At 35.6% G+C, this 25,163-nt stretch overlaps 1 protein-coding gene across 1 annotated transcript in view; it reads right to left on the reverse strand.

The window, feature by feature from the left end:
- The window catches only part of CNTN5 (contactin 5), a 649,216-nt gene that overhangs the window by 328,402 nt on the left and 295,651 nt on the right, over nucleotides 1-25,163 (reverse strand). Inside the window, exons 8-10 of the mRNA XM_055548167.1 lie at nucleotides 12,097-12,278; nucleotides 8,064-8,200; nucleotides 1,211-1,340 (exon numbers count right to left, since the gene is read on the reverse strand). Coding sequence (XP_055404142.1) covers nucleotides 1,211-1,340; nucleotides 8,064-8,200; nucleotides 12,097-12,278 — 449 coding nt within the window. The remainder of the gene's footprint in view (nucleotides 1-1,210; nucleotides 1,341-8,063; nucleotides 8,201-12,096; nucleotides 12,279-25,163) is intronic.

A 25,163-nucleotide genomic window follows, 5' to 3' on the forward strand; every position in this document is an offset into this window, starting at 1 on the left:
CACAAACAGAAAAAGGTACCAACTGAAATGAGTTAAGAAATTGAAAGAAAAGTTTAGGAATTTATAGAAAGATAACATATTTTGTTGCCTACTGGGGATATACCTTATTAAAGGTAAATTTGAAAACATATTTTTGAATAAGAAAGGGACCCATTTGAGAGTGTTTCTGGATAAACCATTGATTAGGTGAGTTCTGAAGAAGTTTTTTAATTCAGAAATACAGGTGTATGAGTTAACAAGAAAGCAAATATTTTTGGATTGGTTAGGATGTAATACACTGAAACATGGACTCCTGTATCAACATTGGATGGATTTGTTGTAGTATGAAGACATTTCAAATGTAAACATTCATAATTCAAGTTGATTTATGGCATATTATATTTAACTGATATATGAAAGGCACATTTTCAGATTCCAAGAGCTTGGGTGTTTCTGTTAATGTTGTGCTTTGGGTCAGTGGGAAGTATAAAGCACACTCAGGCTTTTGCCCACTTTTGAGAAATGGTGTGTTAAGATCATCTAAGTCTCTCTCTTTGTATTATAATTATCCCAGAACCAAAATTTATAAAATCTTGAGAGTGAGAAAAAAGAAAATCAAGTCCAGTGACCTAAAGAGACTCAATCTGGTAGTCTATTTCCCTGAACTGAATTTTTCTTGTAGTAAAGTGTGAAGTAGTGCTAGTGTTCTGGTTATATTCCAGATGTAACCCTATGAGCTTACTGTGCCTGGCTTTAGGAGGGCTCTCATTAACCTTTTAAGGTGATAACATCCCTTTAACAGAGAATGCTTTCTTGGGAGTCCTGCCTTGCAGGAGCCCCATACCTACTGGTAGGTAGGAGCAGCTTGGGAAAATATTAAGCATTGCTATGTTGATAACCTACATTCTGATCCTCTACCCTTATGACAACTTTCCTTGAAAGTTAGCATACTTTTCTTATGTGATTTTTTAAAGCCATAGAAAAGATATATTGTGTAAATCTGTTATGATTAAAACTAAAATTAAAGAAAATAAAAGTTATGGGACAAACTGTATGCCATATAACCTTATCTCCCAAAATTTAAAAAGTACATATCAGCAAGGCATATTATTTCTTTTTAAAAGATAAAATAGATTTTTACAATCACATCATAAACGTTCAGTATAGTAAGAATTAGAGCATGAAAAGAAGCCACACTTCTTTCCTATTTATTTAGTTAGAAAATGCATACCTAAAATCTTCAGCTCAGCACTTGCATAAATGGTTCCGTATTTATTTTCAGCCAAACACTGATACATTCCAGCATCTGATTGATTCACGTTGTGGATCATCAATACTCCATTAACCATCTCAATCCTACTCTGTAATGGAATAAGAAAAATAGATATAGAAATTGAATGTTTCACACATATTTTACAGTTACTCTGTCCTAGATTAAAAAAAAAAAAAAAAGCCTCCAACTTTGAAACCCCATGGACTATAGCCGTCTGACTCCTAGCCATGGAATTCTCCAGGCAAGAATACTGGTGTATGTAGCTGTTCCCTTCAGGGGATCTTCCTGACCCAGGCACTGGACCTGGGTCTCCTGCATTGCAGACAGATTCTTTACTATCTGAGTCAACAGGAAGCCCCCACAATTAATACAGTTGAACATTATTTCAACTTAGGAAAACAAATTTACTATGCATTATTCTAATGCAAAATATAGCTATGTTTTGATCAGAAAAGAAATTATATCTTCTTATAGTTATTTTTATGAATTTTACTTTTGATTATATTTTAAAATAAGCTGCTTTTGTTTGGTATACTGGTTAAGCTTATGAAATACAGTCATCAGATAATGCTTTTATTGAATTAATTTTACAAATAAGAAGCTGGAGTTCAAATGTAGAAAGGATTGAGACTGCAGATATGTAGGATCAAGGTTAAATACAGTCCACTAAATTCCAAGAATGCCTTTATTATATAGATATGGTCAGATGTTTGTCTTTTCTCTCACTTCCCAGCACAATGACATAGATTAAAAAAAAAAAAAAAAAAAAAAAAAAACTGTCCTATAACTGGAATCTGTATAAAACTTTTGGTCAGAAAATGTAAATTTCATTATCAGATGAAATAATACATAAGGCAAAAAATTAAACATATGCAAACTGAGGTAAACTGAGGCCAAGAGCACACTTCAAAAACAAATTTTAAATTTAAAATGTTGTTTAACAATCAGATATCTTATCTATTTAACATCAAGCAAAGCATTCTTTTAATTTTAGTGAGCAGTGCTTTGCTTATCTATCAACAGATGCCAAGTAATTTGACATCATTTTTAAAATGAACCCATTCATTCATCTGCCAGCGGATTTACTGAGTTGATGAGAGTAGACAATATAACCACCACAGGCCCCTTCCCAAGGTTTGTGTGATATCCCAAGAAGATTAGAGAGACAGGCAATAAGCCAATGTCCCAGGATTCCTGCTCCCTCCCTCTCAGTTTTCTTTAACAGTTCTCTTACTCTTTTTATTTGTGTCGGTCTTTTTCTGTAACTGTGCTTTGGGCCTTAGTGATTTTAGAATAAGGGAATAATGGAGTTGGATGTGACTGTGAGGGTGATATGATCCAATTTTTTGATTTTACAAAAGGGCAAATCAAGGTCCAAAAAGGCAAACTACAGAAACGAGATCCTTTGATAATGGCAGAACTTGGGCAGAAGCTGTGTTTGGAATTTCAATTTACACACTTTCCCTCCCTTTTGTCCATAGGTAATTGTTTCTCCTGGGCTTAAAAGGAATACAAGGGAAAGGTGAAATTATAACAATTATTCTGATATAAATGGTGATTTATTTTCAAATCTGGTATTATTAAGTTGCTTTAAAAACATTACTAGATTTACTAAAAAGCAATTTAAGTCTATGTTAGAAGGAGGTCATGGAAAGAAACTGCCTAGGACACAGAAGATGAAGATTCTCTCCCAATCATGTCTCTTACAATATATGTGATCTTATAACAGGAGTGAAAGTGGCAGGGCACAACTTCTGAAAGAGAAACATAGCCCAGTTCAGTTCAGTCACTCAGTCATGGCCTACTCTTTGCAACCCCATTGACTGCAGCATTCCAAACTTCCCTGTCCATCAAAAACTCCTGGAGCTTCTTCAAACTCAAGTCCATCGAGTTGGTGATGCCATCCAACCATCTCATCTTTTGTTGTCCACTTCTTCTCCTGCCTTCAATCTTTCCCAGCATCAAGGTTTTTTCAAAGGAGTCAGTACTTCACATCAGATGGCCAAAGTATTAGAGCTTCAGCTTCAGCATCAGTCCTAACAATGAATAGTCAGAACTGATTTCCTTTAGGATTGACTGGTTGAAGCTCCTTGCTGTCCAAGGCATTCTCAAGAGTCTTTTCCAAGACAACAGTTCAAAAGCATCAATTTGATGCTTTCGGCATAGACCAAGGAGTGCTTGAATGGGACCTTTTGAAGAAAGTCCCCATTATCTTTATTATCTCCACAATAATTTGGCCTCAGGTCAAATAACAGGGAGGGAACACAGCATCACCCTTCAAAGAAAATTGGATTAAAGATTTACTGAGCATGACCCCACCCATCAGAACAAGATCCAGTTTCCCCCTCAGTCAGTCTCTCCCATCAGTAAGCTTCAGCTCAACATTCAGAAAACTAAGATCATGGCATCTGGTTCCATCACTTCATGGAAATAGATGGGGAAACAGTGGAAACAGTGGCAGACTTTATTTTGGGGGGCTCCAAAATCACTGCATATGGTGATTGCAGCCATGAAATTAAAAGATGCTTAATCCTTGGAAGGAAAGTTATGACCAATCTAGATAGCATATTCAAAAGCAGAGACATTACTTTGCCAACAAAGGTCCGTCTAGTCAAGGCTATGGTTTTTCCAGTATGGATGTGAGAATTGGACTGTAAAGAAAGCTGAGCACTGAAGAACTGATACTTTTGCACTGTGGTATTGGAGAAGACTTTTGAGCGTCCCTTGGACTGCAAGGATATCCAACCAGTCCATTCTAAAGGAGATCAGTCCTGGGTGTTCTTTGGAAGGAATGATGCTAAAGCTGAAACTCCAGTATTTTGGCCACCTAATGTGAAGAACTGATTCATCGGAAAAGACTCTGATGCTGGGAGGGATTGGGGGCAGGAGGAGAAGGGGATGACAGAGGATGAGATGGCTGGATGGCATCACCAACTCGATGGACGTGAGTTTGAGTGAACTCTGGGAGTTGGTGATGGACAGGGAGGCCTGGCATGCTGCAATTCATGGGGTCGCAAAGAGTCGGACACTGCTGAGCGACTGAACTGAACTGAACTGATGCTTCTCCATTAGAGGGCAGAAAGACTGAAGACCACAATAAAAGAAAAGTAACAAATCTGAGGTTATTGATATTTCTCCTGGCAATCTTGATTCCAGCTTGTGCTTCTTCCAGTCCAGCGTTTCTTATGATGTACTCTGCATAGAAGTTAAATAAGCAGGGTGACAATATACAGCCTTGACGTACTCCTTTTCCTATTTGGAACCAGTCTGTTGTGCCATGTCTAGTTCTAACTGTTGCTTCCTCACCTGCATAGAGGTTTCTCAAGAGGCAGATCAGGTGGTCTGGTATTCCCATCTCTTTCAGAATTTTCCACAGTTTATTGTGATCCACACAGTAAAAGGCTTTGTCATAGTCAATAAAGCAGAAAGAGATGTTTTTCTGGAATCTCTTGCTTGTTCGATGATCCAGCAGATGTTGGCAATTTGATCTCTGGTTCCTCTGCCTTTTCTAAAACCAGCTTGAACATCTGGAAGCTCATGGTTCATGTATTGCTGAAGCCTGTCTCGGAGAATTTTGAGCATTACTTTACTAGCGTGTGAGATGAGTGCAATTTTGTGGTAGTTTGAGCATTCTTTGGCATTGCCTTTCTTTGGGATTGGAATGAAAACTGACCTTTTCCAGTCCTGTGGCCACTGCTGAGTTTTCCAAATTTGCTGGCATACTGAGTGCAGCAAACTACTGCACAATTGCCTTCATCTCACACACTATCAAAATAATGATCAAAATTCTCCAAGCCAGGCTTCAGTGGTATGTGAAGTGTGAACTTCAAGATGTTCAAGCTGGTTTTAGAAAAGGCAGAGGAACCAGAGATAAAATTGCCAACATCTTTTCGATCATTGAAAAGAATGAGAGTTCCAGAAAAACATCTACTTCTCTTTCATTGACTATGCCAAAGCCTTCGACTGTGTGGATCAAAACAAACTGTGAAAAATTCTGAAAGAGATGGGAATACCAGACCACCTGTTCTGCCTCCTGAGAAATCTGTAGGCAGGTCAAAAAGAAACAGAACTGGACATGGAACAATAGACTGGTTTCAAATCTGAAAGGAGTATGTCTAGGTTGTACATTGTCACTTTGCTTATTTAAATTATATGCTGAGTATATTGTTAAGATTATTAGACTGGATGAAGGACAAGCTGGAATCAAGATTAACCTCAGACATGCAGATGAAGCTCCACTTACTTTAGAAAGCGAAGAAGTACTAAAGAGCCTCTTGTTGAAAGTGAAAGAGGAGAGTGAAAATGTTAGATTAAAACTCAACACTCAAAAAACTAAGATCATGACATCTGGTCCCATCACTCATGGCAAATAGATGGGGAAACAATAGAAACAGCAACAGACTTTACTTTTGGGGGCTCCAAAATCACTGCAGATGGTGACTGCAGCCATGAAATTAAAAGACATTTGCTCATTGGAAGAAAAGGTATGACCATCCTAGACAGCATATTAAAAAGCAGAGACATTACTTTCCTGACAAAGGTCTATCTAGTCAAAATTATGGTTTTTCCAGTAGTCATGTATGGATGTGAGAAATGGACTATAAAGAAATCTGAACACCAAAGAATTGATGCTTTTGAACTGTGGTATTGGAGAAGATGCTTCAGAGTCCCTTGGACTGCAAGGAGATCCAGCCAGTCCATACTAAAGGAAATTAGTCCTGAATAGTCATCACAAGGATTGATGCTGAAGCTGAAACTCCAATACTTTGGTCATCTGATGTGAAGAACTGACTCATTTGAAAAGACCCTGATGCTTGGAAAGATTGAAGGTGGGAGGAGAAGGGGATGACAGAGGATGAGATGGTTGGATGACATCACCTTCTCAATGGATATGAATTTGAGTAAACTCTGGGAGTTGGTTATGGACAGGGAGGCCTGGTGTGTTGCAGTCCATGGGGTCACAAAGAGTTGAACAAGACTGAGCTACTGAACTGAATTGAAGGACACAAGATAAACTGATTAGAATCAAATGGATCCAAGATAGTAGACAAGTTGATTTTGATTGGATCCTCATCCTCATTCAACAAGGTTAATGACACACCCAGAGGCACCATGACAGTTTGAATTACTGTCAAAAGACCGAGGAGTGCATGATGACCCAATTCCTGTAAATCTCCTTCTTTTCCCCAAAATAGTTGGAGTAATCCTAACACTCATTAGCATACAAAATACCCAGCCTATAAAAGCTAGCCACACCACATTTTGCACTGCACATGCCCTCTGTGATGGCCCACACTCTGTCTGTGGAGTGTACTTCTCTCTGAATCTGAATAAATCCATTTCTTACCCATCACTTTGTCTCTCACTGAAATCTTTCTGTGATGAGACATCAAGAACTTGAGCTTCATTCAGTCCTGAAACCAGGTATTGTGGGTTTTGGCTGGGTTAGAATCCCAGCCCATAGGTTCAAGTCCCAATCTGTGGTAAATGGTTTCAATCTCAGGCAAGCAAGTTTATTTTTTCATTATCCCACCGTCTTCAAAGTGACAGCAGTAGGTTAGATGATGTCTAAAAGTCTGCTAAAAATGGCAATGAGTTAATCACTGATATTTTCCTATGGACTTATAGGATTGAACAAAATTTGAAGAAGTAATGTATTACCAGAAAGTAATGAGGCAATTGAAATTAAAGAAAACTTTATTTTTTTCAACAACAACAAAAAGAACCCTATATAAAACATGGGTGGAAGACCTAAATTTACATTTCTTCAAAGAAGACACACAGATGGCCAACAGGCACATGAAAAGATTTTCAAAATTGCCAGTTAGTAGAGAAATGCAAATCAAAACTACAATAAGGTACAGCCTCACACCAGTCAGAATAGCCATCATTTAAAAGTCTACAACTAACAAATGCTGGAGAGGATGTAGAGAAAAGGGAACTCTTCTCCAATTGGTGGGTATGTAAGTTGGTGCAACCACAGTGGAAAACTAAAAATACAATTACCATATGATCAAGCAATCCCACTCCTGGGCATATATTTGGACAAAACTGTAATTCAAGAAGATGTTTGCACACCTATGTTCATAACAGCACTATTTGCAATAGCCAAGACATAGAAATAACCTAAATGTCCTTCAACAGATAAATGGGTAAAGAAGATATGGCACATATATACAATGGAATATTCAGCCAGCAAAATAATGTCATTTGCACCAACACGGATGCAACTAGAGATTATCATACTAAGCAAAGTAAGTGAGAAAAAGACAAATACCATATGATATCACTTATACATGAAATCTAAAATATTACACAATGAATCTATCTATGAAGCAGAACCAGAATCACAGAGATAGGGAACAGATTAGTGCTTGCCAGGGGGGCAGATGTTGGGGGACAGATATAGTGGGAGGTTGGGGCTAGCAGATGTAAACTTTTATACGTAGAATGGATAAGCAACAAAGTTCTACTGTACAATACATACAATTATATTCAATATCCAATGATAAACCACAATGGAAAGTGACATTTTAAAAAGAATATATATATATATATATATATATATATATATATATATATAATTGAATCACTGTCCTGTACAGAAATAATTAACACAACATTGTAAATCAACTATACTTCAATAATTTTTTAAAGAGTAAAAATTAATTTGTTTATATGTTATCTTTCTCATTCCAAATATAAGGGATAAATAAGAAATGGCTTTCAATAAGACTAAAGGAAGTTAGTTTGTCCTTTGTGAAATTTCACTAAAATATCACTGGAACATGTAAATGGTTACCAACAGTACCTGAAGCAAGAGGGGTAGTCCATTCTTCAGCCAGCGGTAGGTGGGTCTGGGTTTTCCAGTAGCCTTACATTCCCATCGCAGAGGGCTCCCACTGTCTAACTGAGTATCATTCAGTTTTTCTACCCAGTGTGGATATGCTGTAAAAGTTTAAGGATTAAGGAAGGGTGATTTCATTTCTCAATGTTTCACAAAACTCAAAAGATTTTAGGGAATGTTAACAAATTTATAAGCATTAAATATTTTATCAATTCATGTAACTTGGATTTTGGAAGAAACTTGGCACTGCATTACACAGAGAACTCTTATTTCCTGTGTGAAAATATAACCATGATGATATTTTAATAATTTGAAACACTTTTTAATCTAAGTGAAGCATATCTCGCTATTCTTGTTGTTGTTGAATTTTAAAATATTTCCTCTTTTGACCCAGAGGGATGGTATGGGGAGGGAGGAGGGTTCAGGATGGGGAACACATGTATACCTGTGGTGGATTCATTTCGATATTTGGCAAAACTAACACAATATTGTAAAGTTTAAAAATAAAATAAAATTAAAATGAATAAATAAATAAAATATTTCCTCTTCAAAAGGCACTTTTTTCTTATTTTTTAAAAAATTTATTTATTTTAATTGAAGGATAATTGCTTTAAAATATTGTGTTGTTTTATGCCATATATCAACATGAATCAGTCATAAGGGAGAGAACATACATGTCTTCTTGTTTTACCCTCTTTAGAGTAAGTGGTAGATTCTTCCCATGGAGAGCATGGGAATCTGTTTAGAAAGAAGTTTCTAAACTAAAAATCTTTCTAAACAAGAGGCATCTCTTCTTCCAAATATTGAGCAGCATTAGCACAATTTGAAGAAATACAACATGCCCATTTACTGAATAATTATTCTGCTTTTTGTTTCCTAATATAGCCTGAGTTGTTTCAAAAAATAATTTGTAAATTCAAGTATCATTTGACATAAAATTGTTCTATATTTACCGACATTTTACACATATATTTATATATACAAGTTTTCAAAACTTTCTTTCTCAAAAAAGATAATATTCTAAATTCATGAAATTTATAAAGTGTGAAAAGTGAAAGTCATTCAGCTGTGTCCGACTCTTTGCCACCCCATGGACTATACAGTCCATGGAGTCCTCTAGGCCAGAATACTGGAGTGGGTAGCCTTTCCCTTCTCCAGGGGATCTTCCCAACCCAGGGATCAAACCCAGGTATCCCACATTGCAGGGGGATTCTTCACCAGCTGAACCACAAGGGAAGCCCAAGAATACTGGAGTGGGTAGCCTATCCCATCTCCAGTGGATCTTCCCGACCCAGGGATTGAACTGGGGTCTCCTGCATTTCCTGCGGATTCCTTACCAACTGAGCTGTCAGGGAAACCATGGTTAAAGTGTCTTTCCTCCATTGACATTTTTTTTCAAGTTTGAATCTCTTAATCTCTCTCATCTATTTCTTTCATCCCTTTACCCCTTTCTCTTCTGGCAATCACCTATTTGTTCTCTGCATCTATTACTCTGTTCCAGTTTTGTTATGTGTTTTCATTTGTTTTGTTTTTCAGATTCTACACATAAATGAAATCATATGATGCTTGTCTTTCTCTGACTTATTTTCCTTAACATAATTCCCTCTGGGTCCACCCATGTTGTCACAGATGGTAATATTTAATTTTTTTTTAAGCCTGAGTATCATTCCATTTTATATGTGTGTGTGTGTGTGTGTGTGTATTCTAAGATGTCCAAAGCTTTCTCATACCTACTGAGATGATTATATGATTTCTTTATTGATTTGTTAAAGTGGTATAACACAATAATTTGTGGATATTAAACATCTTGCATCCTTGGGATAAGCCCCACTAGATCATTGTGTGATCATTTTAATGTATTGTTGAATTCGATTTGCTAATTTTATTTTTTGTTGTTGGGGATGTGTCCATCTGTGTTCATCAGTGGTATTGACCTGCAAATTTTTTGTGCTATATTTTTGTCTGGTTTTAGTACGACGTGATGTTGTAGAATGAGTTCAGAAGTATTCCTCTGCAAATTTTTGGAATAGTTTGAAAAGGAGGGTTGTTAATTTTTCTTCAATTTTTTTGGTAGACTTCACCACCTGTGAGGCCATCTGGTAGTAGACTTTTGTTTGCTGGGAGTTTTTGTTTTATTTTATTTAATTACTGATTTAATTTCATTACTGGTAATTGATCTTTTCATATTTTCTATTTCTTCCTGGTTGTTTCTTGGGAAATTGTACGTTTCCAGACATTTATTCCTTTTCTATACATTGTCCATTTTATTGGCATATAATTGTAGTAATCTCCTATGATCCTTTGTCTTTCTGTGGTATTGGCTGACTTCTTTCAGCTTTGATTTTATTTACATGGGCCTTCTCTCTTTTTCTTGATGAGTCTAGCTAAAGGTTTATCAGTTTTACTTCTTTCAAAGTACCAGCTCTTCATTTCATTGATCTTGTTTATTGTTCTTAGTCTCTATTTCACTTATGTCTGCCTCATTTGCTGCCAGGCCCTGCCTCATGCAGTGGCTTGAGGTGTGTGGGACTGAGTCCCAGAATGACTGGCTGCATGGCCCGGTAGCAAAGGACTGGCACTGATCCACTGGTTGGTGGGACTGTGTCCTGAGCTAGCTGTGTATGTCCTGGGAGTTCTGGGGCTGGTGCCAGCCCACTGGTGGTAGGGGCTGGGTCCTAATCCAGCTGGCTGCCAGGCCACTGGTGGATGGGAAACCCTTTAAGGTACAAATTCTATGGAATGCTTTCCTTGAATCACTCTGATAGAAAGTAGTGGACTCTGCTCCCATAGGCTTTTATCATAGCAGATAGCATGCTCTGCCCTCTGTGCAGTTTGCTTTTCATCTAATTTAGTCAATCAAGAGTTTCCTCAAATCTCTATTGTTAGCTTGTAGTGCAGTAATAGCATTTAATAAACATTAGCTGAATCAATGAGTGAATAAGCAAAATGTGCATGGCATAGTAAATTTGGTTGGAGTGCTGAATTTTAAAGGAATTTTTTTTTTTTTTACAAATAATAAACATAAAACAGGTTGAAATAATATTTTAATATTTCAAAATATTTTGCAGCATCCCTGTGAAGGATTTTAGATGAACTGATCTTGAATACAGTGACAGTTATAGTTTGAAGCAGATTCAGCTTCATATGCAATTTGTTTAAGTTCACATTGTAAGGATCTGTATTTTCTTGTATCAGTGCTCTGTGTTACAGTTTCCCTCAGTTTTAATGTCCTTATCTGGAAAATAAAAATAGTATCACTTACCTTTTATATACAATATGCATTATAAAAGAAAATATTAAAAGTATAATTTGCTATTTATAGAAGATGAGATTGTATATATTTTGGAAGTAGATTTTCCCAATTCTTACACACAACCTGGTTGTCTCTGAAATTTTTGGAAAATATAAACATTTGTAAGCCATGAAGGTTATTTATCATACAGATGAAATAATTTAGTGTAGGCCAGCAAAGTTTTTGTGTAAAAGATGAGATAGAATATATTTGACACTTTGCAAGTCAGTTGATCTGTCTGTCAATGGCTTAATTCTGCCTTAGCAGTGCTTAAAGCTGATGCAGGCATTATGCAAGCAAATGGGTATCACTGTGTTTCAAAAAGTTTTTATTTACCAAAAAAAAAAAAAAAAAAAAAAAAAAGACAGCTTGTAGGATTTGGTTCATGGGCAATAAATTGTGACTCTTGATTCAGGCCAAGGGCAAGAATAAGTTAATAAATATTACAAGATTTGCAACATCAGATGACAGCTTTAGTGCTGGGAAAATATTTTTAAGGTTAGCAATTACCTAGGCTATAAAAAGAACCTGACAATTCCTCATTTATTTTTAATTTAAAGCATTTCTATGTGTAGGGTAATTTTACTCAATGATTTACCATACAAAAAAGAAGCATGGTATATGTATCTAACAATGTTTAGTTCAAATTGCGTTTTCAGTTTGACTCTTGTGACCAGGGCATCAAACTTTGCTGAGAACACTTACTGTATACTTGCAACTGTCCACGAAAGGAATTCTTTCCACGTGAGTTTTCAGCTCTGCACTCATATATGCCTGCATCGTCCAGCTGCACGTTGGGTATTTCCAGTACTGCCTGAGATTTACGCAGACGTGACTTACTAGGAATATAACCATTAATCTTCATCCATGTGATTGTTGGAACTGGGCTACAATAAGGAGCAAAATTGCCATTAATACACTTTCCACTATTAGGAACATAGATCCTGTTATCTGGTAATTTAAGCACTTAATAGGCTGAGTGCAATAAAGTGTAATCACAATTAAGAACCATGTGATGGTTGATATACTTCAGTTTCTATGTGGATTTTCTGCTTATAAGTTAGATTACAAGGAAAGAGAGTTTCCTTCTCTTTTGTATTTCAGAAAAGCAATTCAAAGGTTATATTTTACACATATATATGCTATACTTTACTTTTTAAAAACTGTGTAAAATTGTTTAAATGGTGAAAGTAATTTGGAGAAATTTACAAAAGTAACATACGCTTATCATAGGAAGTTGAACAAGAGTCATGAGCTAAATGAATTAAGAACTCATTATTGTTCCAACCCCTTCAAATATCTTCTGCAGAAAGAAATAAAGTTAGCAAGCAATTTCCCGCCTTGTCTCTATGATGCATATATAAGCACATATAACAAATTTTTTATTAATAAAAATCAAATCCAAGATCAACTGCTGACTTATTCTGGTTAACAGCTATATATTATTCCCTTGTGTAGATGTATCAGAATTTTAATCAAACATTCTCTATAGTTAGACATTCAGTGTAGCCCCCAAATTTTTCCTTTTTCCCTTTTTTTTTTTGCTACTAAGGAATAACATTGCTAAATGTAACTTTGTACATATATATCATATGCCATTGCTTTTTATTTTCTACTGCAGACATTCACAAAAGTGGAATTGACAGACACAGGGCATGCCCATTTTTCATTTTAATAAGTGCTGCCAGATTGTTTTCAGTAATATAGTAGCATTTTCCACATCTATCAGTAATACATGAGACTGTTTTCCCATATCCTTGCCACCACATTATGTGATCAATCTGTTTAATTTTTATCAGTATTGATAGGTAAAAACTGACATTTTGTTACAATTTCTCTGAACTGTAAGAAAGCTGAACATCTTTTCATAATTACACTATGAATCTGCTATTTGAATCTACTTCACTGTGAATTATGTTATTTTTCAACTATTTCTTTCACTTTTCTGTTTGCCTGTTTGCAGCATTTGATTTCTTAGGATTCTTTGTGTATTAGGGCCATTATGAGTTTGCTTACCAGAAAAGTTATTTCTCGGTATACTGATAGTTTATGATGGCATCTGTGATAAATTTTACAAATACTTTTGGGAGAAACAAGCATCTGTAGGTTTTTTCATGACTTTAGAATTTTTGTTTGTTTAAAAATTATCTGTAAACCCAAGTATGTATCTATATTTCCTCCAGTCTTTCTGGTAGCTTTTTTAAAAATTATTTTTAAGCATTTTGAACTTTAATCCATCTGGACTATATTCATGGTTTTGGTATAAGATGGGAAATGCAACTAATTATTTTAGAATCACTAAAACTCCTTTTCCAACAATTTTTGGAATTTTACCTTTGCTATATAATTGGTTCTCACATGCTTAAATCTGTTTCAGTCTTCACAGTTCTGTTCCACTGAGTTATTTATTACTATCTATATTTAATGTACTTTATGCTCTGGATTCAGTCTGCTTTTTCAGTTCTATTTCTCACTATTTCCTTTCACATCTCCTGACCCAGAAACACATCTTTGTGTGTTTCCAATCATATCTGTTAAAGTCCTACTAATCTTTTGAGAGCCATTCTAAATGCCTCCTCTACAGTAAAGTCTCCTTATTTGTGTAGTCTTCTGGGATATTTTTCTTTTAGACATCAAAGTGATTTGTATACATTACTTGGACTCTTGTAACATTTTATAATTGAAAAATGTAGGATATTTTTTCACTAATTTTCTGGACAGGAGTAATAGTGGTGTTAAATTTTAGAAACAATGCCACATTAAACAGTGTTTATTTCTTAACATCTTTCTTACTTGTTTCTTAAGTATAAGAGAATTGAAATTGCTGTATTAGAGTTGACAAGTTGTGCTTCTTTGTTTAGGTACATATATCAATATCTAGGAAAACTGAATATTGCATTTTCAAATAACCCTTATTTTGACCTAACACATCGTTCTTTTAATACATACAAGAATTGATTTGTTATATTTTTTAATATCTCTGCATCTATATTCAAAGGTGAGATTGTCTGTACTCATTAGGTTTGCTGGTTTACATGTTCACATACTCATTAGTGAGTTGGTAGTTGCTTTATTTATAAGCTAGCATTGACAAAATTGGAGTCATAGTGATGGATAGTAGCTTGGTAAACATGCCAGAGTATTTGCATCTCCTATTATGATAGCTTCAATAGTAGAGAAATTGTATGTTCCTTAAGAAACTGATCAGACTGATAAAAATAAAGTCATCCCCATCATAAGTGGAGTTAGTTTTTGAAAGCATTTTCAACTTCTTCTGTTTTCTTTAATTATTTGTATTTAAATTTGTTTGTGTTTACTTTGGCAATTCATGTTTGCCTAGAAAATCAAAGTATTTCACCCATGATTTAAATATTTTAGCAGTGATTTATATAAATACTAATTGTTTAAAAGTTTAAAACCTCTTCTATTATAAGTGGTCACACATTGTAGTAGAAGTTAAACATGTTTTCCACAGTCAGACTTCCCAGAGCAAAAGTAACTGTGCAACTACATCTTTTCTGAGTTGCGTTTCCCATCTCAAAACCATGAATATAGTTCAGGTGGATAAAGATCCAAATGCTTAAAAATAATTTTTAAAAAATCATGGTTTTTAAAAAAATCATCTCATCATTTTTTTTTATTTTATTTTATTTTTAAACTTTACATAACTGTATTAGTTTTGCCAAATATCAAAATGAATCTGCCACAGGTATACATGTGTTCCCCATCTCATCATTTTTTAACATCTTGTTTTGTTTTTCCAGTTGCCCCAAATGTAAAATATGGTGGAAATAATAGTTCTTATTTCAGAAATAATAGTCCCTATTTCAGAGGGTAGTTATAAACATTTGATAAGTTAAAGTACTTGGCACAGAACAAGGAGGCAAAAAAAAAAAAATGTTTGCAAAACTGTGATGATTATATTTGTACCTTCTTTACAACTTAAATGGTATGAGTATATGCTTTCTCAACTTCCTCTCCTTTTAACACTGCACGTTGGTTAGGAACATGGTCTACCTGGGAATACAATTTACATTCAAATAAAATTCAAACACACAGAGGTTATGTGACCTTCAGAAAGTAATCTAATATAAGAAATGAATCGCCAATCCAGGTTCAATTCAGTATACAGGAAGCTTGGGGCTGGTGCACTGGGATGACCCAGAGGGATGGTATGGGGAGGGAGGCGGGAGGGGGGTTCAGATTGGAGAACACGTGTACACCCGTGGCAGATGCATGTTGATATATAGCAAAACCAATACAATATTGTAAAGTAAAATAATAATAATAATAATAATATACAAGCAACTCCTACAGCTCAATCCCAGAAAAATAAACGACCCAATCAAAAAATGGGCCAAAGAACTAAATAGACATCTCTCCAAAGAAGACATACAGATGGCTAACAAACACATGAAAAGCTGCTCAATATCAACTCATTATCAGAAAAATGCAAATCAAAACAACAATGAGGTACCATTTCATGCCAGTCAGAATGGCTACAATCCAAAAGTCTACAAGCAATAAATGCTGGAGAAGGTGTGGAGAAAAGGGAACCCTCTTACACTGTTGGTGGGAATGCAAACTAGTACAGCCACTATGGAGAACAGTGTGGAGATTCCTTAAAAAACTGGAAATAGAACTGCCTTATGACCCAGCAATCCCACTGCTGGGCATACACACCGAGGAAACCAGAATTGAAAGAGACACGAGTACCCCAATGTTCATCGCAGCACTGTTTATAATAGCCAGGACATGGAAGCAACCTAGATGTCCATCAGCAGATGAATGGATAAGAAAGCAGTGGTACATATACACAATGGAGTATTAGTCAGCCGTTAAAAAGAATACATTTGAATCAGTTCTAATGAGGTGGATGAAAGTGGAGCCTATTATACAGAGTGAAGTAAGCCAGAAAGAAAAACACCAATACAGTATATACTAATGCATATATATGGAATTTAGAAAGATGGTAACAATACCCCTGTATACGAGACAGCAAAAGAGACACCGATGTATAGAACAGTCTTTTGGACTCTGTGGGAGAGGGAGAGGGTGGGATGATTTGGGAGAATGGCATTGAAACATGAATAATATCATATATGAAACGAGTTGCCAGTCCAGGTTCGATGCACGATACTGGATGCTTGGGGCTGGTGCACTGGGACGACCCAGAGGGATGGTACAGGGAGGAAGGAGGGAGGAGGGTTCAGGATGGGGAACACGTGTATACCTGTGGTGGATTCATGTTGATATATGGCAAAACCAATACAATACTGTAAAGTTAAAAAATAAAATAAAATAAAAAGAAAAAAAAGAAAGTAATCTAAGTTCTGTGAATCTGGTATCTGGTTTCCCCATTTTAAAATGAAAATATTATTTGTTTTTTCAGAATGCAAATATTTTAAGGGCACTGGCATTATTTCTATTGTTCAGGAGTATATCCACACTGTCTCATAGAGTGCTGGGCACATATTTAGTACTTAAATGTTTATGAAGTAAATGAATGAATGATTCTCATAGTATGATTTTGAGCATTAAGTGAGCTAAGTTCTTATAAATTACTTAGATACATATATTCCAAACATATGTATATGTATAACCAATAAATGTTACCTATAATGATAAGCTTTGTCAGAGGTTTATTATTTTATTAGTCTTTAAATATGTATTTTGAATTTTTAATTATTTTTGTGCTTTAATTTGTGACTTTCTATTTTTTATTTCCCTTATCCCTTTTTATTGATTAGCATAGTATTCCACTCTAACTTTGTTAGCTAGAATTTTTTATGTGTAAATTTTTTATGGTTGATAATAAAAGTATGGTTGCTTTTTCCTCTGGTATCAAAGGTAACCACATGCCTTATGTTCTGACACACAGAGACAGTGACCTGTACAGTTTTGTTTTTTTGTAACTTGTTTAATCAATATTTACAGTTAAAATATAGAATGAATTATTGTGAAAATTATATGTCCATTGAGAAAAAAGATATGCTTTATTTTGGATAAGACTTTAAAATTAGCTTTTAGAGAGTTTTTATTAATTACGTAATTCAAGTATTATTTATTGAAAAAATTTGAATGATTAGTACATTGAATTAAGTGGAAGCAAACAAGTCATAAGTAAATTAGACTTTCCAATGAGTACATTGTCAAATAAATCAAGAGTCTGAATTTAAAACAATAGCAAAACTTTGAGCATTTGAGCCTTAAAACACATTTTAAGCTTCCAAAGATAGATACATGAGTTTGGGCTATGAAATCTGTACAGGCCCCAAATAGGGAACACACCTCAAGACACATTTCAATTGCATCCATGAAATAAAACAAACAAAAAAAATGTCAGAGAGTGAAGCCAAGGTACCCTGGAAGATAGACAAGATAATTTCTTACAAAGAGTCATATCAGTGTCTAATCATGAACTCTCCCATTCTTCCACAACCAAACCCTCCTCCATACAATCACACGAAAAAGAGGCTGTGCAATGAATGACCTTACAGGAGAGTTTCATACTTGTGATGGATCAGTGATTAGTTTGAGACTCCTTCTTTTTTCTGAGTAGAATATTTCTCCTGTGAGTAATTAACTTATATTTTAAGTACATAGGTTACAGAATCAAGATGATCCATATCTAGACCTGATGGAGATCTGGAAATTTTGGACTTGACAGACAGTATGCAGAGGATAGATGAGATTGAGTACATTCAATGTGAAGAAAGAACTGAAATATTCCTCAGAAGAATAGATTGGCTAGGTGTTCAAAAAACACATTTTCCTTCTTCCTGGACATGTAATTACCTCATTTTTCCATCTTCCCTTAGGTAGGGGCATGAATTGAGCTCTGGTCAATGGAATAAGGAAAGAAAGATGCACCAAATATGATCTAGGAACCAGTTTTCTACATGATCTTCCATTTTCACTTTTCCTGGCTCTGCTTGATAGATGTTACTGTCAATGGTAATTCTTGCAGAAAAATGTATATTTTATGTATATATAAAATGTTTTCAATCTTTGTTGTAAGGAAGAATTAACTTTTTAAACAATATATAAAGCATTGCTACCCATAAAATACTGATACATTTGACTGCATGAATAAGAACAATTTCTTTTCATCAAAAGAACATGAGGACTTTCCTGGTGGTCCAGCGGTTAAGACTCTGTGTTTCCAATGCAAAGAGCAGGGTTTCGACCCCTGATCAGGCAACTAAGATCTCACATGCTGCCAAAAAAGTTAAAAAATTAAAGAACACAACCAGGGAAGAGTTATTTGCCACACAAATAACTGAAACAGCCTAAAGAGATTGAATAAAGAACTCAAGTGTATAAGAAAACAACTCATAAAAATGAGAAAGAGACAAGAGAAAAAATAGAAATTATCACAAAACATATGACAGCATATTCAATCTCATTAATAATCAGGGAAATTCAAATTTAGATTATAATAAATTCCATTTCATGCCTAACATATTTGTAAATGTAGTACTTTGAATAACCTGATAATTGTACACATGGATGCCAATCAGTAAGAAGTCTAACACACATGGTGGGGTTTTATATTAGTGCAGCCACTTTGGAAAGCTATTGGAATCAACTTACACGTGAAAATGGTTATTATACATTGTATGGTCTGGAAGATCACTCAAGAAATGGAATGGAGTAGAATTACTTACAATCCTCAGAGAAATTCTTGCATATATCCACAAAGAGTAACGTACACTATTCTTATAGTGGCATTTACAAATAAACATTTTTAAAAATGTAATTTACCAAAGATGAAGTGAATCCATTGAGTGTACAGTTTGAAGAGCCTTGCCAAATGTATATGTCTATTCAACTATTGCTTAGATTAGATTAATAATGATACGGACATTACTTTCACTCTTACAAGTTTCCTTAGGCACCTCCTTCCCAATTACCCTCACCCCTGTCCCAAGCGATCAATAATCTCACTTTCATATTTTAAGATAACTTCAGTCTTTTTTAAACTAATGTAAATCGAATCATATACTCTATACCATTTCCATACACTTTCTGTGCTCTGCATGCTGTCTCTCAGTCATGTTTGACTCTCTGTGACCCCATGGACTGTAGCCCACCAGGCTCCTCTGTTTATGGGATTTTCCAGGCAAGAATACTGGAGTGGATTGTCATTTTCTCCTCCAGGGTATCTTTCCAACCCAGGGATCAAACCCAGGTCTCCTTCATTGGCAGGTGGCATCTTTACCAACTGTACCCTTTCTAGCCGGCTTTTTTCTTTCAAAATAAGATTTGAGAGATCAATCTATGTTTCTATGTGTAGGAATCAGAGAACTTAAATGGACTGGAATGGGTGAATTAAACTCCGATGACCATTATATCTACTACTGTGGGCAGGAATCCCTCAGAAGAAATGGAGTGGTCATCATGGTCAACAGAAGAGTCTAAAATGCAGTACTTGGATGCAATCTCAAAAACTACAGAATGATCTCTGTTCGTTTCCAAGGCAAACCATTCAATATCAGAGTAATCCAAGTCTATGCCCCAACCAGTAACACTGAAGACTGAAGTTGAACGGTTCTATGAAGACCTACAAGACCTTTTAGAGCTAACACCCAAAAAAGATGTCCTTTTCATTATAGGGGACTGGAATGCAAAAGTAGAAAGTCAAGAAACACCTGGAGTAACAGGCAACTTTGGCCTTGGAATACGGAATGAAGCAGGGCAAAGACTAATAGAGTTTTGCCAAGAAAATGCACTGGTCATAACAAACACCCTCTTCCAACAACACAAGAGAAGACTCTATACATGGGCATCACCAGATGGTCAACACCAAAATCAGATTGATTATATTCTTTGCGGCCAAAGATGGAGAAGCTCTATACAGTCAGCAAAAAGAAGACCATGAACTCCTTATTGCCAAATTCAGACTTAAATTGAAGAAAGTGGGGAAAACCACTAGACCATTCAGGTATGACCTAAATCAAATCCCTTATGATTATACAGTGGAAGTGAGAAATAGATTTAAGGGCCTAGGTCTGATAGATAGAGTGTCTGATGAGCTATGGAATGAGGTTCGTGACATTGTACAGGAAACAGGGATCAAGACCATCCCCATGGAAAAGAAATGCAAAAAAGCAAAATGGCTGTTAGGGAGGCCTTACAAATAGGTGTGAAAAGAAGAGAAGTGAAAAGTAAAGGAGAAAAGAAAAGATATAAACATCAGAATGCAGAGTTCCAAAGAATAGCAAGAAGAGATAAGAAAGCCTTCTTCAGCGATCAATGGAAAGAAATAGAGGAAAACAACAGAATGGGAAAGACTAGGGATCTCTTCAAGAAAATCAGAAATACCAAAGGAACATTTCATGCAAAGATGGGCTCGATAAAGGACAGACATGGTCTGGACCTAACAGAAGCAGAAGATATTAAGAAGAGATGGCATGAATACACAGAAGAACTGTACAAAAAAGATCTTCATGACCCAGATAATCATGATGGTGTGATCACTGACCTAGAGACAGACATCCTAGAATGTGAAGTCAAGTGGGTCTTAGAAAGCATCACTACGAACAAAGCTAGTGGAGGTGATGGAATTCCAGTTGAGCTATTCCAAATCCTGAAAGATGATGCTGTGAAAGTGCTGCACTCAATATGCCAGCAAATTTGGAAAACTCAGCAGTGGCCACAGGACTGGAAAAGGTCAGTTTTCATTCCAATCCCAAAGAAAGGCTCAAACTACCGCACAATTGCACTCATCTCACATGCTAGTAAAGTAATGCTCAAAATTCTCCAAGCCAGGCTTCAGCAATATGTGAACCGTGAACTTCCTGATGTTCAAGCTGGTTTTAGAAAAGGAAGAGGAACCAGAGATCAAATTGCCAACATCCACTGGATCATGGAAAAAGCAAGAGAGTTCCAGAAAGATATCTATTACTGCTTTACTGACTATGCCAAAACCTTTGAATGTGTGGATCACAATAAACTACGGAAAATTCTGAAAGAGATGGGAATACCAGACCACCTGATCTGCCTCTTGAGAAACTTGTATGCAGGTCAGGAATCAACAGTTAGAACTGGACATGGCACAACAGACTGGTTCCAAATAGGGAAAAGAATTCGTCAAGGCTGTATATTGTCACCCTATTTATTTAACTTATATGCAGAGTACATCATGAGAAACGCTGGGCCAAGAAGCACAAGCTGGACTCAAGATTGCCGGGAGAAATATCAATAACCTCAGATATGCAGATGACACCACCCTTATGGCAGAAAGTGAAGAGGAACTCAAAAGCCTCCTGATGAAAGTGAAAGTGGAGAGTGAAAAAGTTGGCTTGAAGCTCAACATTCAGAAAACAAAGATAATGGCATCCGGTCCCATCACTGCATGGGAAATAGATGGGGAAACAGCGGAAACAGTGTCAGACTTTCTTTTTCTGGGCTCCAAAATCACTGCAGATGGTGACTGCAGCCATGAAATTAAAAGACGCTTACTCCTTGGAGGGAAAGTTATGACCAACCTAGATAGCATATTCAAAAGCAGAGACATTACTTTGCCAACTAAGGTTTGTCTAGTCAAGGCTATGGTTTTTCCAGTGGTTGTATGGATGTGAGATTTGGACTGTGAAGAAGGCTGAGCCCCGAAGAATTGATGCTTTTGAACTGTGGTGTTGGAGAAGACTCTTGAGAGTCCCTTGGACTGCAATGAGATCCAACCAGTCCATTCTGAAGATCAGCCCTGGGATTTCTTTGGAAGGAATGATGCTAAAGCTGAAACTCCAGTACTTTGGCCGCCTCATGCGAAGAGTGACTCATTGGAAAAGACTCTTATGCTGGGAGGTATTGGGGGCAAGAGGAGAAGGGGACGACAGAGGATGAGATGGCTGGATGGCATCACTGACTCGATGGACGTAAGTCTGGGTGAACTCTGGGAGTTGGTGATGGACAGGGAGGCCTGGCGTGCTGCGATTCATGGGGTCTCAAAGAGTCGGACAGGACTGAGTGACTGATGTGATGTGTATCAATTGTCCACTTTCTTTTAACTGTTAATATATGGATAAGCTACAATTTGTTTATCCAGTTATCTGTTGACTATTGGACATTTGGGTTACTTGCAGTTTTAAGTGATTATGAATATAAACTGTTTGTACATTCATTTGTATGTTTTTTGTGGACACAATTTTATGTCTCTTTGGTTAGTAACTAGGGGTAGAATTTCTATAGTATATAATAAGAAAACTGTATGAAAATGGGCAGACTATTTGCCTTAATAATGATATAATTTATACTTCTACCAGCAATGTATAAAATGTCCAGCTATTTTACATCCTTGCAAAATGCTTAGCATTGTCAAGCTTTTAAATTTTATTCAACATGAATATCCACATGTTGTAGCACTATTTGTTTAAGATAGTACTCTTTCTCCATTAAATTACTTGGCATTTTTTATGACAAAATAATCTTGTTTGTGTGGATCTGTTTATGGACACTCTTCTCTTCCATTAATTTGTAAGCCTGGCTTAAGCCAGTTCCTCACTTTTCTGGTTATTACCACATTTAGAGAAAAATTTGAAATCAAGTGCGTTAAGTATTTTATGTTCAGTCTTTTTCTACCAATTGTATTGGCTATTATGTGTTCTAATTTTAATGCACATTTTAAGAATAATTTGCTAATTGAAGTTTCCTGGAATTTTAACTGGATTTTGTCAAATTAATGTGTGAATTTGGTGAGAATTGACATCTGAATACTGCTGAGTCTTGTAATCAATATGTGTCTGTGTGTGCTCAGCCATGTCTGACTCTTTGCAACCATATAGACTGTAGCCTGCCAGCCTCCTCTGTCTGTGGAATTCTCCAGGCAAGAATAATACTAGAGTGGGTTGCCATTTCCTTCTCCAGAGGATCTTCCCAATGCAGGGATGGCACCTGCATCTCCTGTCTCCTGCATGGGCAGACAAATTCTTTTCCACTGAGCCACCTGGGAAGCCCCTTGTAATCAATAAGCTCAGTGTATCTCCTCAGTTATTTAGACATTCTTTCATTTTTCTTCAGCAATTCTATTCATTTTTCAATGTACATACCTTTTGAATATTTTGTATGATTCATCCGTAAATATTAATTTTAGTATTTTTTGGTAGATTTTCAACATAGTACACATATATACCTATTGCATCTGCAGGCTATGGATGTGTTAGTTCCTCAGACATGTCTGACTCTTTGTGACCCCATGGATTGGAACCCACCAGTCTCCTCTGTCCATGGAATTTTCCAGGCAAGAATATTGGAGTTGGTTTTCATTCCCTTCTCCAGAGGATCTTCCCTACCCAGAGATTGAACCTAGGTCTCCTACATTGCAGATTCTTTACTGTCTGAGCCACCAGGGAAGCCCTTACTGCATCTGCAGAGACAGTTTTAATTCTTCCTTTCCTGTCTCTAAGGTATTTTATTTCTTTTTATGCCTTATTTTACTGTGTAGGATCCCCATTAAAGGTTGAACTTAAGTGATTAGAGAAAAAAGAAAGGAGACACACTTTAGTTTTCACCATTTAGTATGACGTTGAATATTGTTTTTTGTGTTTTTTTTTCCTTTTTCTTCTTCTCCTTCTTCTTCTTTTTTTTTTTTTTTTTTTTTTTTTTTGTAGATACTCTTTGGCTGGCTGAGAAAATTTTCCTCTAGTCCTAAATTGCTGAAAGTTTTGTTAAGTATGTTGAATTATGTCATATGCTTTTTATGCATTAAGCAAGAGGAATGTAAGAGTCTTTATTATTTCATTCATGGACAAATTATATTAATTACTTTTTAAGAGTTAAACCAACTCTGTATACCTGAGGTAAATCCCCCTTGATCATGTGTATCATTTCTTCCTTACGTGCCTGACAAAATTCATCAGTGAAGCTGAAGCTATACTATTCAAACTTTTTGTAGTGGGGAGATTTTTAAATACAAATTCAATTTCATTAATAGGCAATAATTCATATTTCCCCTGTGCCAAATACTCAAATTATGTCTTTTAAGAAGTTTATTTAGTTTAGTTGTAAAATTAAATGCTAAACATTCCCATACTGTCATTTAATGTTTTGGAACAGAGATGTAGTGATATTTCCTTTTTCCTGCTTGATATTGATATTTGAATTTTATCTCTTCTTTTTAATGTTTACCAATTATATTGACATTTTTTAAAAGTCAGCTTTGTATTTCATTTCTCCCCAGTCTATTCATATTCAATATCATTGAATTCTGCTATTAAATCTTTCTTTCCTTCTATTAACTTAGACTTTAAATTATTTTACTTTTCTAATTTGTTTAAGGTGAAAGTTTAGATCATTGATTTTAAAATTTTCCCTTTTTAAAAAGATATATGGATTTTACATTTAAGCACTACACTAACTATAGCACATATGTTTTCATTATTATTCAAAAAAATTCTAATTTCTCTGTGATTTTTCTTTGATAATTTGGTTATTTAGTTATGTTTTTTGAATTTCCAAATATTTGGTGACCTTTCAAGTATCATTGAAAATGTTGTTTCAATTAAAGAATATACTGTCTAAATTTTTGGTTCTGTAATAAGCAGAGATACTTGTTTTATGGTCTATCATATGGCTAATCTTTGTGAATGTTCCATGAGTAGGCTTTTTAAAAGTATATTCTATAGTTGACAGCTGTAGTGTTCTTTAAATATAAATTATGTCAAGTTGGTTAATAATTGTGTTCAAGTCTCTTGTTCTTTACTGATTTTCTGTCTTTTTATTCTTGTAATTGATAAATTACTAGAGATGCCTGTTACTTTACTGATTTT

This window comes from Bubalus kerabau, chromosome 15, assembly GCF_029407905.1.
Source record: "Bubalus kerabau isolate K-KA32 ecotype Philippines breed swamp buffalo chromosome 15, PCC_UOA_SB_1v2, whole genome shotgun sequence".
NCBI lineage: Eukaryota > Metazoa > Chordata > Mammalia > Artiodactyla > Bovidae > Bubalus > Bubalus kerabau.